The sequence below is a fragment of the Mustela nigripes genome, chromosome 5 (genome assembly GCF_022355385.1).
Source record: "Mustela nigripes isolate SB6536 chromosome 5, MUSNIG.SB6536, whole genome shotgun sequence".
Lineage (NCBI taxonomy): Eukaryota > Metazoa > Chordata > Mammalia > Carnivora > Mustelidae > Mustela > Mustela nigripes.
In genome coordinates, this window is record NC_081561.1 from 93,886,180 (window position 1) to 93,901,203 (window position 15,024).

Genomic DNA, 15,024 nt, shown 5'->3' on the forward strand with positions numbered 1-15,024 from the left:
CCTGATCGGCAAAGCTCATAGGTTGGTTTTTAAGAATTCTCGGAAAAGGATCTATTCAAGCCTTCTTTCAGGAGACTATAAAGGATCAGGAAAAGATTGAGAAGAGACTGGCTATTTATAGCCTTGGCTGTTCATCAACAAACAACAACAAAAATGATATGTTCTCTGTGTCACCTTCAGTTCCCACAGCTTTTGTGAACAATCAAGGCAAAGGGACTAGTGATGGAGATAAAGTTGCCTACTGGACCGTTATGGTCTGCCTAGCTCTATCTTGTCTCTGAGGAATAATCCCAGCAGAGCAATGCACTGTCCTATGTTTCCAGAGCAAACTGCGAGGACTCCAGGAGTAGAGTAGAGTTGAGTTGAGGAACATCAAATGACTTGCTATTAAAATTACAGGTCTGGTAGCATGGAGCATGGAAGATACAATAACGCTTCACTTGAAGTTTCTTAAAAGGGAATGGAATCTAGACTCATCTAGACTTCCTGGAGGAATATAATTACAACTTGTATACCTCTGCTAGAACAATACTCCTGTACCAACATGATGTCTTCAGTAAACTTTGGCACGAGAATTTCTTTCCTCAGCCAGTAATCATGATTAGGTTGAACTAATGGCCATTTAAAATGTACTTAGGAAAAATTTAGTAACCATCAGAATTCTATTCAATAGTTTGAAACAGATTTGTCAGTTTTCTCAAGACAGTAGACCCTATGCTTGGACAAAGTTTATGGAGCCTCCCATTCTTTGGTGAGCTCATTTTGTTTGTGGATGTCTTTATCTTAATTGATTCACTGAAGAGAGCACAAAGCTTAATAAAGGCAAACTGATTTCCTTTGTGCTGTCGTGTATCCTGTATCATAACTTTAACATATAGAATGTGATTCATCTAAAGATTTTAAAAAGAGGACTTATATTTAGACTTTGAGATATTGTAAATTTCGGTAAGCCAAGTGGTTCTCTGACTAACTTATGATGTTAGAATCAGAGGAGAGGGATAAAATTCACAATGCTATTTAAGACTGATATCCGCAGAAGCCACCAAGTTCCCATGTAGTCAAAATGCAATTGTGTCCAATAACACATTCAGAGATTTTCTACCTTACTAGTGGTGAATCAAAAAGGTGAGAAATTTTAATTATGTTCACATAGGCTCCCGGGGATTATATACTGAATATGCAGATTTTTCTGGAAAGCCTTCAAAAGTGTAACTGGCATCAGTGGAAGTCCTTTGTACTGAAGATTAACTTGGTGTTGCCTGGGAAAACAAGACTCTGACTCATATGGCTTCAAATAGTTCCTCTGCCTGCGAGTCTACAAGAATCACTACTCAGACTTCCTTCTGGTACCAGCTCCTTGAAGCAGGAAGAGGCAAGGCATTTGGACAACACATATCTGGCATCCCTTTCCGAGTGTCTCAGTTGGGGGTGCAGTCTTTTTGGAAAGGCCTTGTGTGCCCACCTTGGCCACTCGGCCATAGGAAAACTGCCCGTAAGCCTGTAGCTTTGGTTTCTTCTCTGGACTTGGTAAGCCATTCTCTCCATGCTGTGACTCAATGGCACTTCCTGTTTCCACTGTCATTTTCAGAGAAAACAAATGCTAACCTCTTTAGGTTCCAAGGAGTGAGTCTCCCCTCCTTCTGCGAAGGTCTTGCCTTGTCTGTGGGCTCTCTGGATGCCATCCTTATGTTTGTCATGAAGCGATGAAGCCTCGTGGCAAAGACTGGAATTGGACATAAGGGAGACAGGTGCTGTGGAAGCTTCCCCCTCAGGCAGCTTGTGCAGGATGCTTCCCTCCTGATCTCAAACACCCACCCACTGTTATTCCCATTTTAGACCTCTCTGGAGCAGAGAGCGGTGTACCCTGCAGATGTAACTAGTACTTACTGAAACAAATAAAACAGACAAGATCACTCCGAATGCTGAAGATATACTAATCTGTTTACGCCGCCCACTTCCAACCATTCTCTAAAGTGCTGTAAATATTGGGTTTTCTGTTTGGGGGGATTGTTAGACTTATCTAATGAGAGAAAAACCAAAGCAAGATCCCAAATCTGTCATAGCTGGCATGGCAGCCCCAGGCCTGCTTGGCTCTGCACACTCCCAGTACAGATCACCATCTACATCCTGGTGCCTCTCCAGCCTAACAGACTTTTCCTTCAATAACTTCTGTATCGATAAATATCTTTTGCCACCTGAGGTATTCACGCCAAATGTTACTGAATTTGATCTTTGAATATGAGGTGGTTTTAAGCCTGGGGTCTGCCTTCTGAAGTGAGAGCAGGAAGGATGGGGTGTTTTATGACAATTATGTGGTGTTTATAGATCACGCTTTTCCTAATACTTCTATTTAGGAAATGAAGTAAAATTGAATAATAGAAGGAAGCAGTTGGTGACTGAAACAGAAGGCATTAAAGTTATCTGGGATTAAACCGAAGATTTATTTCATAGTAATATTGCACTTTGATAATGCATTTACTCCTTTTGGCTGCCCCCTATTTTATACATTTTTTCTCTTCTTAATATCATAGCGGTGGACTCCCAGCCTTTTCAAATAGGGTAATCCCTTTTCACACCAAAATGCTTATTAAACCTCCACCCAAATCAGTGATAGTAATCGTACTGTTTTTTTAGTAGCCACTTGACCACAAAACACAAAAAAGCTTCTCAGAATTTAGCTACACTTGTATCTAGCAACACACTTTATTGTGATAGCATTTACATGCATTTCAATATAACAATGTACAATCTATCAAGACATAGTACCGATCCAGTCTAAAAGCATAGCTCATCCCATGTGTAGATTGCTCATCCCATGTGTAGATTCATGGACCATTCGAGCTGTATATGAACCCAATGTCAGAAAAACCTGATTCAGGAGAACTAAACTTTATACTCTGGGCTGAAGTTTCTATGAGATGATACATTTCCTTCACTATCTCTGGTTTGTAGGAAGCAATTTGTTTTGTCCTTGGGAAAAAAAAAAGGTTAATCTAATTTTCTTAATCTAATAAATGCCCTGGGACATTAGAACTGTTTCCTAATTAAACAGTTCTTTACAGCAAATCTAGAGCAAGACTCTGAGGGGAAGGAAAGCTGCTAATTTTGACAGCCAGGGTAAAAACCTCCCATTTCATGAATAAAAATGGTATTGGATTAAAACAGAACTAAGATGTGATTTTATCTATACGCAAGATGATTAATAATGCCATTAAAATAGGGAAGCACATGATTTAAATAGAGGCCCACATAGGGCTCTGGGAAGTGAGGAAAACAGCCCATGTGAGTGAGTGAATGAAGTAAGTCCCGAGAATAGAAGAATGCCTTTTTGCTGGGATGTATGGAGACTGGAATAATTGCTTGTTGGGGTATGTAAGTCTGGTGGTTAAGTAAACACCCACACATACACACACATATGCACACACACACACACACACACAACTAAATAAAGACTCAAAGCATCATTTTAGTTTAATGAATTAAAAAAAAAAAAAAGCTTTGAGAGGCAGGCATTGGAAGAAGGAAAAAATGTATCCATTGCAATTCAAAGAGATGCAAATCAGGGGCTCCTGGGTGGCTCAATCCATTAAGGATTTGACTCTTGATTTCTGCTTAGGTCATGATCTCAGGGTCCTGGGATTGAGGCCCTCATTGCGCTGCATGCTCAGGGTGGAGTCCACACTCAGGAAGGAGTCTGCTTGTCTCTCTCCCTCCCCCATACCCCTCTCCCCAGTCATACTCTTCCTCTCTCTCTCAAATAAATAAATAAAATCTCTTTTTAAAAAAGTGATGCAAATCATTGAGGTTGAATGGTACACTAAAGCATATTTAAGAGATAAGACAAGAGGCAAATCAGTTTTATACTTTCTGGAAGAGTCATAATGAATGTGTTAAGAGAGAGAGAGAGACAGCCTGAGTGAAGTAGGGATTGGAGGAAGTTGAGAAAGAAGGAGGTGGGAGGTAAGCTCACCTAGAGTTTCAAACTCAGAACTGTGGATTGTGGTCTTGGTTGCTGACTGGTTGACTGTGTGTTCATACTGGGAACACAAACCGTCTGTTCTATAGTTGACTCAACTCAGAAGAAAGGTATTCTAACAATAGTGTAGAAGCTGAAAAGCCAGTAATTTTGCATTTACAAGTACTTCTACATTCTCAGGGAATATATTAAGCATATATTTCAGAGAAATATTAAGTTTCACATAGTATTTTAGAGATGAGATTTTTCTTAGATAATTAAACATATAGCCTAAATGCGGTGCCTGGGTGGCTCAGTCAGTTGAGCATTTAAGTCTTGGTTTCAGCTCAGGTAGTGATCTCAGGGTTGCAAGGTCGAGCCCCCCCCCCCAACCCCACTGTTGGGTTCCACACTCAGCAGGGAGTCTGCTCAAGATTGTCTCTCCCTCACCCTCTGCCCCTCTTCCCACCTGCATGCTCTCTCTCTCTCAAATAAATAAATAAATAAATAAATATACATATATATATATATATATATATACACACACATATGGCATATAAATTATAAGATAGAGGAACTACCTTTTCATAAATAATGAAATTTTAACTAATTTTATTATTATTTATATATTATTTAACAAAATTTTAACTAATATTTAACTATTCTAAGACTTTTAAATCCAGAGTATTCCATAATAGGTATCAGAATTTCTGCAAGACTCTGTATTTATTTGGCTCACTTCACTTTTCAAGATTATAATATATAAAATGTCAAAATATTATCATCCTCATAGATGCAACATGCAAAATTTTTGAAGTATTCGTTCTTGTATTTTCAAAATGACTAAATAAATCATTATATTAACTATTGATCACTTCCTACATTTTTCGAAACAAAAGACCATGATACAGAATAGTCTATTTCACACATCCACCTAAGAAAAAAAATGTTCGTGATTCCTATTCCTTTTACTGTCAAAAATGTGTTGACATTGTGCTACTTTCTCTGTTGTTTTCATGGATACAGTGAAAAAGCAAACTCAAAAAAAAAAAAAAAGAACAACACACACACACACACACAAGAAAAAATATCCTGATGTAAGTATTAACACTGATGTTATTAATAGTATGCTATGGTAAGGTACCGCCATCTGCTAAAAGTTGTACAGGGAAAAAAAAAAAAAAAGCCAGAAGTCCAAAAGTAATTCGAGAGTTGTTACAACATACAGAATAGAATCTGAGTGCTAGGCACAGTACTTCTCTTTTCTTCCACCTTCTCCTCCTCTTCCTTCTCCCGCTTCTTTCTCTTTTTCATCCTTCTCCTCTTCCTTCTCCTAATTGACTGGTTTTTTGATGGTCCTGTAAAGAATGAAAGGTCCAAAAGCAGGAGGGCTGCTGGTACCCTAACCTTTTTCTTCTCCAAAGCTCATCAAGGAAAAGGGCAGGCAGGGACCTTTGCCTCTGTAACTTCTGCTTTCTCTGAATCTCCATTTTGTCTTGTTTGCGTCACCAGCTATGTTGAAGGGCTAAACCAGGGTCTGAGCATCCGTGTTTTGCTGGGCTTCCTGGTTCTATAACTTTTCAAACACACCTAGTGAAAAGTCCCCAGCGGGGAAATCCCAAACTAACAGCTGTGAATCAGGGCCTTTATGTGAATTGTGATTCATTGTATGTGTCGGGAATAATGCGTTGAAATAAAAAGAAAGGCAAAAGTTATGACACACTGAAGTGGAAAATGGGCCTGGGTTTTCTGTCATCTGCTTTTTTCTCTTCTGTACAGGTGCCACGTGCCTGCCCTTGCTACTATGGTACCAGGAGATACCCGCCTAGAAAGGGCGACTGAGGGGATGTATTTTATAACCTCACGGGACAATGAGAGTAGCTTAATCTGTGGGTTTTAATTTGTTCCAGGGGCTTCAGAAGAAAGGAAGGCAAGGGCTATGGTGGTTATGTTCTCTTGTCCATGCGCATCTGTAGTTTTATTTCTTATTTGTTTCCTCCATCGATTTTGGAATCTTTCAAGGGCTTGCACTGAGTGGCAACATTGTGGTTACCTTAAGTGTATCTGTGAGTATGTGAGTGTGTAATAACTTTGTGAAATCTCAGGCAGAAATGAACATAGCTGCTTCTGCAGCAGGCTGGTGTTTCTCCCCCCTCCGACTTTCTTAGGGTCAAAGTGTTCTGCCTCGCCTTGGGGTTGATGGAATCACTGACTGCAGCTACAGAGGCAAGCTGTGGTCACTGCCATTTTTGGTCTTTGACCTGTAATAAAGGGAGGTTAAGGGTATGGAGGCCAGGCATACAGTCGGGCGGGGAAGGGGGGAGTGGGGGTATCAAATTGCATTGAGCTGGGATTGCATATAATTTATATGTATTTTCTCCTGTATGCATGATATATCTGCAAATAAATCCATCTCTATTTTATTCATAGTTCTAATGGCAAGTCTGTGTCATGGTCTGAACCAGGTGGAAGACAGGTGCCCAAGGGACAGCACATGTGGCACCGCCTCTCTGTGCACGTGAAGACCAATGAGACGGCCTGCAACCAAACAGCCGTCATCAAGCCCCTCACTAAAAGTTACCAGGGCTCCGGCAAGAGCCTCACCTTTTCAGATACCAGCACCAAGACCCTATACAACGTAGAGGAGGAGGATGCCCAGCCGGTTGGCTTCAGTCCTCCCAACAGTCCTTCTATGGTGGTGCACCGACGGGTGCCAACTGCGGTGAGCACCCCACCTCTGCCGCCCCACCTGACCACAGAGGAGACCCCCCTGTTCCTGGCAGACCCGGCCATCCCCAAGGGCTTGCCCCCTCCGCTCCAGCAGCCACCGCAACCGCAGAAATCCCTGATGGACCAGCTACAGGGAGTGGTCAACAATTTCAGCACCGGGATCCCGGATTTCAATGCGGTGCTCGCAGTTCCTGGGGGCCCGGGGAACGGGGTGCGCTCGCTGTACCCGCCCCCGGCGGCCCCGCAGCACCTGCAAATGCTCCCGCTGCAGCTGAGCACCTTCGGGGAGGAGCCCACCTCCCCGCCAGCAGACGACGACGACGAGGACGACAGCGAGAGGTTCAAGCTCCTCCAAGAGTACTTGTATGAGCGGGAAGGGAACACGGAGGAAGACGAACTGGAAGAGGAAGACGAAGATCTGCAGGCGGCCAGCAAACCCGCCCCTGAGGATTCGCCTGCCCTGACGCCTCCGTCGCCTTTCCGTGACTCCGTGGCCTCGGGCAGCTCGGTGCCCAGCTCCCCCGTGTCCGAGTCGGTGCTCTGCACCCCTCCCAACGTGACCTACGCCTCGGTCATCCTGAGGGACTATAAGCAAAGCTCTTCCACCCTGTAGGAAGGAGGTGTCCACTTGGAAAGCACGAGAAACCAGGGAGCACCAGCACCTCTGGAGATGTGCGGCTAGCTGGGAGGAGGAGATGGAAGAGGAGCGTGAAGTGTGCGAGAAAGGGAGACAATGCTGCTGCTGCCTTAGGGAAGGCCAGAGGAAACTGCTCTGCAAGCAAAAAAAAAAAAAAAAAAAAAAAAGAAAAAAGAAAAAAAAGAAAAAATATCCCAGCGAGGATCCCGATTCTTGAATTATTCAAAAGCCTTCTCTGGGAAGAAAGGGAATTCTGACAAAGCACAATCCCATATAGTGTACAACTTTCACCGCATAAATAAATAAATACATGCGTACATAAACAAACAAACAAATAATCTCTTCTTTTGGACAATTGTGCATAGATACACTCACCCACACGCGCTTGGCTTGAGGAGACAGCACCTGTGGACCAGCCAGGTGAATCCTTAATTGACATCATGGTATTCATGGCAGTCGTGGCGAGCGTGGGGGCAGCCAGACCCAGCAGGTGGGTGAAGGAGGGCCAGGGATGGAACCACCCGTGCAACAGCAGCTCATTTTTCTCTATCCCTTCTCCTTATCAGTGTTCAGGAGCCTAGGGAATTGGCCCAGACAGGGGCCTCTCTTCACCCATTACACCTGAGGCAGAGCCAGCCTTGTCACACTTGGAAAAAAAATGTATGGACACCCTGCTGCTCTGTGATGTTTCTCTACTTAGGAAAACAGGAATCAGAGCAAAAGCATCACCAAAAACTGCTTCATCAAGAGTGCTAAGGCAAGATGGAATGAGACAGGACATAAGCGTGAGGTGGTGAACACATTCAGCGCAGGTAACGTTCCATAGCTGATACTCGCTTATTGGTGATTTTGGAAAAAATGCTAGAACAAGATTGTTTGGAGAGTGGCAGAAGATGTTTTGTGGATGATCTTGTGTTTGTGCCAAGGGGGCTCTTCTCTGCCCTTCAATAAAAGAGAACAAAACATGTGGCAAAATTGTTACCTTACATTTACTGTAGCAAATATTATTACCAGTTGAACTTCTAAGATGCAGTATGTGTACTTGGTGCCATTGTTTCTCCTATGTACTAAGGAAACAAATGATCTTCGAACTTAATGATGTACTCATAGCAACTATTACTGGTTCAATGACAAATAATTCTTTCCTCTTGTCATCCAAGTCCCTATAACTAGTACGTAAATGTGTTCCTATGTCCTTGTGTACATGTGATAATAAAATTTGTGCAATGTAATGTCAATGGAATTGCAACCGGAAGGTTGTCTTTCCAATAGAGTATAGATATTTTTATGTTCTAAAAATGTTTTATATATTGTCACCAATATTTACAGAAGTTCTTTGAAGGTTTGAGTGCTGCGGTCTCGTGGTTTTCATATGCTGCTCAGATGGTTCTTCCTCATCTAAGAGGGAATTTATTTTTCAGATATTTAATGATGTGGAACACGTTATTAATGAAGTGGCTTGAAAATTTGTCACGTTAAAAATTCACAAAAAACTGTGGGTAACAATAAAGAGGTACATTTTATAAATTTTCACACATCATTATTAAAACATGAGATTGAAATGACAGTATTAAGATTATTTCAGGTCACTTTAGATTTTTTTAAAAAAGATTTTCCACAGTAACGTGAGCTTTCAGTGATTGAAATATATATTAACCTCTATGTCTGGTCATATTTTTTCAAGTCATCTATCTATCACTTCTTACTTTCTTTCAATTGTTATTTCCATGTACTTTTATTCCTCCATTTTCACTGTCATCGCTTTTCTTTATGTTTTTGTCATTTGCTGTATGTAATATCCATGTATGTGTAATCCAGTTGTTTCATTTTTACCTCCTCATTACACCCAATAAAAGCAATTTTTCTTGCTGTTTTGATTTCTTCTATTATTTGTGGAATGAAGCTCACCCCTTTAAATATCTGTTTATGCCTTATGTGCAGTCATATTTTAATATGCTTCCTTCATGTGGAAGCTGATTTCTCAGCCAAAAATCATCTTAGAATCTTTAAATACCCACTGCATCATTTGTTCAGAATTTAACATCAGCTCCAATGTTTGAGGCCCATGTTTCTTATGTCTTCCCATATTCTACTGCCAAGTTTAGTTGGTTCCATATCAAGAATGGACTGCCTTTCCCTTAAAAAATTATTTGTAACCCCTTTGGTAGAAAGACCTTGTGACTGAAACAAATTTTAGTTCCATGTTTTCACAATGAAGCAGAGTGAGGAATGTAGATGGTTCCAGTGCTTAATAGATGGTCTGCTTACTGGAAAACTAGCAACTAAAAGCTTACTATCTATTATTTGTGAAACATGTTTTTTTTTTTAAATCTTAATGCCACTAATATATGTCCTTGATATCACAGGACTTGTGCATTCAGATTTTTTTTTTTTTTAAGTAAGAATAGACCAGGAAAGCTGCTCTACTATTCAAATAATATAAGATGTCAGTTTGTTCTGAGGTTTTAGTCTGAGACATTTGGTGAACACATTCAACACCTATTACATTATTTCTCTGAATGCCTAATATTATCATGATTAAAAGTTTTCTTGAACATAATACAGTATTAGCTCTTATAGCATAACTGTTCAAAATTGGAAATGTACACATACGTACCCTGTACCAAAAGGGCAGATACTCTTCACCTTAATGTATGTGCTTATACAAGTTGTTTAGCTTCTTGTAAAAGTGTATTCCTTTGGCTCATTACTGCCTTTTGTCTGATAATCTTGATAATGCTGTATAATAAATGTTTTCTATTTATTAAATGTGTGTATTCTTTATGCTTTGTCAGAGTTACAGTAGGAGAAATAGATTGTTATAAAAAAACAATTACGGTGGCTTGATTTTGCTCACAACTTGTCTTCTAGATCAAAGTGGGAGAACATCATATAAAATCTGTAGGCCAGGTAGGTGACAGAGTACATTTTGATTGTAAGAAAAGTGGTACCTGAAACTCTAAATTTAAAATTAAATCCAGAATTTGAATATTTAATGCTATGGCAGACATTGTCTTTCATCTTTTTCATAGAAAGTCTGAGCCTTAACAAACTCCTGGGTCTCCCGCAGAGTTCTGCAGACAGAGGCACTGAAGGCTGCCATCTCTCTTTTATTTGTGCACCACAAGACTCATACTCTAGAGGAACCTGGTTTCTTACTTTGTTGACATTCTCCTTCTAATCCCTTTAATTTCAATGGAGACTTCACTGGTCTTCAAAACAAAGAAGCCCATTATTTGTCTCTTGCCATAAGATACCTACAAAGTAAAGCACCTACATGGTGTTAGTCAAGAGGAGAGCAATGCTAGTACAAGGGCCAAATCCATGAGATTGTGATGTATTTAGATTGTGGGAGCAAGGTGTATATAGAAAGGCTGATGTTGGAGAAATCTCCAGAATCTGGGGCTGAGACACCAGGGGGTTTCTTCACTGTGTCCAGAAAATAGAATGAGAAATCATGAAAAGGGTGCTTGATGTCTGAGAGAGAAAAGTCATAGGAGAGGGAATGAGAAAGAAGAGAAATGAAGAAAAAGAAAAATGGAAATGTTTCAGATGCATAGTCCAAAAATACCCTCAGATTGCCCAGTAGGTCATAAGGACCGCCACTTGGAGAGTATAGAAGCTTCACCATAAGGAAGACATTTGAAGCGGTGGGGTCTAGAATCCAGATACCACAAATGAGGTGTGAGTAACTGCCCCAACAATTTCTACATAAACCTTCCTGCAGCAACATTTCATCCGCTTACACTGTGCCAGACATTATCCTAGGTTCTTTACGTTCTCATTTAATCTTTCAGGTAATACTGCTCCATGGATATTTTGGAGTACTGAAATAATTTGCCCAGAGTCTCTCAGCTAGCAAGTGGCCACATGGGATTTGAGCTCCATCCTAAGCTGGCACAGGGCCTGTGAATTCGTATTCCTTTGCAGAGCTCAGGAGAGTATCACCCTTTTGTATTCCCATAACATTTTATTCACATCTTAACCACATTATAGTTTGCATGTCTCTTTCCCTTAATAGATTTAGGGTCCTTTTTGTTTGTGATACTTTTTCTTTTTTCCTAATTTATGAGGCTTCAGGGCAAAGCAGATACTCAGTAAATATCGAAAAAAGGAAGTAAGTGTTGTAACACCATGTAATTTTCCTAGCTTAATACTTTGAAGATTTATTCCGAGAGCCTTATGGGGTCCAGAGCTCTATATTTCCACCTACTGATCCTAACTCTGCCAACTGGAACAACACATGTTTTCATCATGAAAAACAAGCTCTCCTTTTGGCATCAGAAAGATTTGTCCCACTGGGCAGCAGGTCTGCTTTTCTTGCAGAAGAACATGGCAATACTCAGTGTCCACTGAGCCCAGTCAGAGGTCTGGCAAAGCAATAGGTGTGGGAAACAGTGTCCTCTTCAGGAGAACTGCCAGTAACACATAGACTGCTAAAGTGGGACCTCCATTAAAGTGAGGGCACTTGAAGTAATGACACCATTAAGCCAGAAACTGGCTTCATTCTCTCTCGGTAGCTTGAGAAGCAAAACTTGTAAGTTAATAAGAAAAGAAGGGGAAGAAGAAAAAGAAGAGGAGGGAGGAGGAGGGGGAGAGGAGAATGGGAAGGAGGAGGGGGAGGAGGAGTGGGGGAGGAGGGGGAGGAGGGGCAGAAGGGTGAGGAGGAGGGGAAAGAAGGAGGAGGAAGAAAGAGGTGGAGAAAAAGAGGAGGAGGAGGAGGAGGAAGAAAGAGGAGAAGAGGGAGGGGGAGAAGGAACTTAAGAATGAATATGGAGAAACTGAAAAGGAAAATAATTGTAAAAAATTACAGAGTTGGAAGTAAATTAAGAAGTCATTTAAAATAAGCTATCATCTGGAGTGCCTGGGTGGCTCCGTTGGTTAAGTGTCTGATTCTGGGTTTTGGCTCAGGTCATGATCTCAGGGTCATGAGCTGGAGCCCTGAGTTGGCTCCATGCTAAGCGCAGAGTCTACTTGAGCTTGTCTCTCTCCCCCTCTACCCTTCCCCTCACTCACATGCTCTCTCTCTCTCAAATAAAATAAATAAATAAATAAATAAATAAATAAATAAATAAATAAATAAAATAAAGTAAGCTATCACCCCATTCAGGATTCTATTTCTCTGTGTCCTGTCCTCTTCCTGTGTTAGCAAGGGGTAGGTGAGGAAGTCACTTCTGACTGGAGTGGAACAGGTGGAGGGACTGGGGTAGAATGTCTATTACCTCCAGCTGTACACAAAGAGAGCAGATAGCTCCTAAGTTATTTCACTATAGTTACATGCCTATTTTTTTTGGCGATCATTTTTATTTGAACTGGGAGAGCATCTATATTGCCTGGGAGAGCAATGTCCAAAATGACGCTGTTAATCCATGAAGGTAGCCACGGAACAGAACTAAGACATAAATTCAGAATGAAGGTATTGGAGGAAAATAAGGGGGTAGGAGCACGGAGGCTCATAACAGGCTGGCAGTCTGAAGGAATGCCCCAAACAGAATCCTGGTTATTGAAATGAGCTTTTGATGAGACTCACAGAGGCTTACATTTGGGACCTAGCTTTATTTTAAGGAATGGGGTAGATCCAGGTGATTTTTTGCCATCTGCGGAAATATTTCCAGAGACTGGGATTTTGAATTTGATAAGAGAAAGCTCTGATCATTAGAAGAAGTTTTTGTTTTACTTTTGCCCAATCAGAGATCTGCCCTCTGGAAAGAGATTGAATAAATGTAATGTATTGTGTACATGATTTCCCTTCAGCCACTTGAAGACTGATTATGCCATTTCTTAGTAGTTTATTCTCTAAGCCAAATAGCTCACTTCCTTTAACTGTTCTTTTTGTTATTAGGTTCCTAAACTCCTAAGGCAATGGATATTCCAATTTTAAGAATCCTTTAAGAAATTTTGCATCCAGAACTGGAAATAATACTTAAACTGCACAGATACCTTGATTCACTTTAACCATTATTCTAGTATTGCTGCCTGAGATTATGCTAATTTTGTTAGCAGCCTTGCCACATTTTGCACCAGGCTTAGCTCAGAGCTAGCTATAATCCATGAGCCTTTTTCTTATGAACTGCAGGAAATGAATATGAATATGAGTATCTTATTAAGATGGATTTCCCCAGAAGAGACCCTGAGAAGAGGATTTGAGGGAAAGTAGTGTACTGGGGAGTGATTCTTGGAAGCACCAATAGAAATGTGGGGAGGCAAGGCAGTGACTGATATGCAGCCAATAAAGGGTATGTTACCAGGCAGGTTATCACCATGGGGCTCAATCCTGCTGGCGACTCTGGGAAACAATGGAGCGCATGCCTCATATGGTCCACCATCCCCATGGGACAAGGATGTGGGGGAGCATTTACTTACTTCCTATCATGGTGGAGGACTACTGGGGAGGCAGGTGCATGCTAATTCCAACTACTTCCAATGTGTCTTCTATGCAGGGTCCAATCTCTAAAGAAAGCCTTCAGGCAAAGAGTTACAGCTCCTGGCAGTTGGAAACCTGAGAGTTGGCCTGTGTGGGGAAAGTGAGTGCCAAGAGGGGGCAGGGCACTAACTAGCATCAGCCAAAGAAACTCCTGTCTCCTTGTAGCAAGGTAAAGTCACAAAAGAAAATTAAAGTACAATGGTCCTTTAAATGAATTTGATGTTAGCCTCTGGATTATTTTCTTAAAACAACTTCTAAAATTGTGTCATTTTTCTGTTAAAAAAAAACAAGAGGGGCATCTGGGTAGCTCAGTGGGTTAAGCGGCTGCCTTCAGCTCATGTCATCATCCCAGGGTCCTGGGATTGGGGTCCTCATCAGGCTCTCTGTTGAATCTGGGCAAGGATCACCAGAAGGGCTTGAGCAGACAGGTGGTGAGTAAGCCCCTCAAAATCTAGTGTACTTAGTGATGGAGTGGTTGTGTAGCTCAGTGGCAAGAATGGATCTCTAGAGGTCTAACAAATTTTCCAGTTACCATCACCCAAAACCCCACATGTAAAATTTAGAAGAAGCCAAAAGAAGAGCAGGGATCTTCCTGTAGGTCAGCAGGAAAGATAAGCATAGATCATGAGGGTCAGAGCCCCTATTTTGGTCTCGCTGAGCAGAAGGCCAGCTAATAAGTGGAAAGCAGTACAGATAACATCAACAGAGATCCAGAGCAGGGGATACTGAGCTCTAAGCACAGCAAGGCAGAGAGTCTCAAAGGATGTTAGAGGTCAAGATCAGTGCCACCACACTGGCAGTTCAGGCCAGGAATAGATAGGGAGAGATTAGCCAGGATCATCCACAGGGACAAGTAACTGCAGGCAGTAGCCAGAAAAGATTGCAAAGCAGTAGCTAAAACAGGAAGGCAGAAGTGCAGGCTCTGTGCAAGTTATACGAAAGCAGATGAAATTACATGTTTTCTCTTCAAAGACAACACAATTAGGAAATACCACATTTTGCCATGTGAGGGCTTAGAGTTAAATCATTCAAGTGACCTACTTAATATTCACATGTAAAAAGCATTAAAAGCATTTCTTGCTGATATTAACAAAAATACCCCATAAACTTCATCATGTGGATATCTTGTAAGTTTTTTGATCACACTTACTGTTAGACACTTAGATTGTTTAAAACTTTTTGAGTCCTACAAATAGTGTGAGAATTATTCCACACCAAAGATTTATCCTATAGATAATATTTCTTTTTTTTTTTTTTTAAGATTTTACTTATTTATTT

General features: G+C 41.1%; 1 protein-coding gene across 6 annotated transcripts in view; it reads left to right on the forward strand.

Annotated features, from left to right (window-relative positions):
- Nucleotides 1-10,091, forward strand: part of GRM1 (glutamate metabotropic receptor 1) — a 408,193-nt gene extending 398,102 nt beyond the window's left edge. For 3 of the 6 annotated variants that reach the window (XM_059400896.1, XM_059400895.1, XM_059400897.1), the window contains exon 9: nucleotides 6,386-10,091. In XM_059400896.1, coding sequence (XP_059256879.1) covers nucleotides 6,386-7,298 — 913 coding nt within the window. In that variant the 3' untranslated portion in view covers nucleotides 7,299-10,091. The remainder of the gene's footprint in view (nucleotides 1-6,385) is intronic. The other 3 variants (XM_059400900.1, XM_059400899.1, XM_059400898.1) reach the window with 3 other exon arrangements.
- The last annotated feature ends 4,933 nt before the right edge of the window (nucleotides 10,092-15,024 follow it).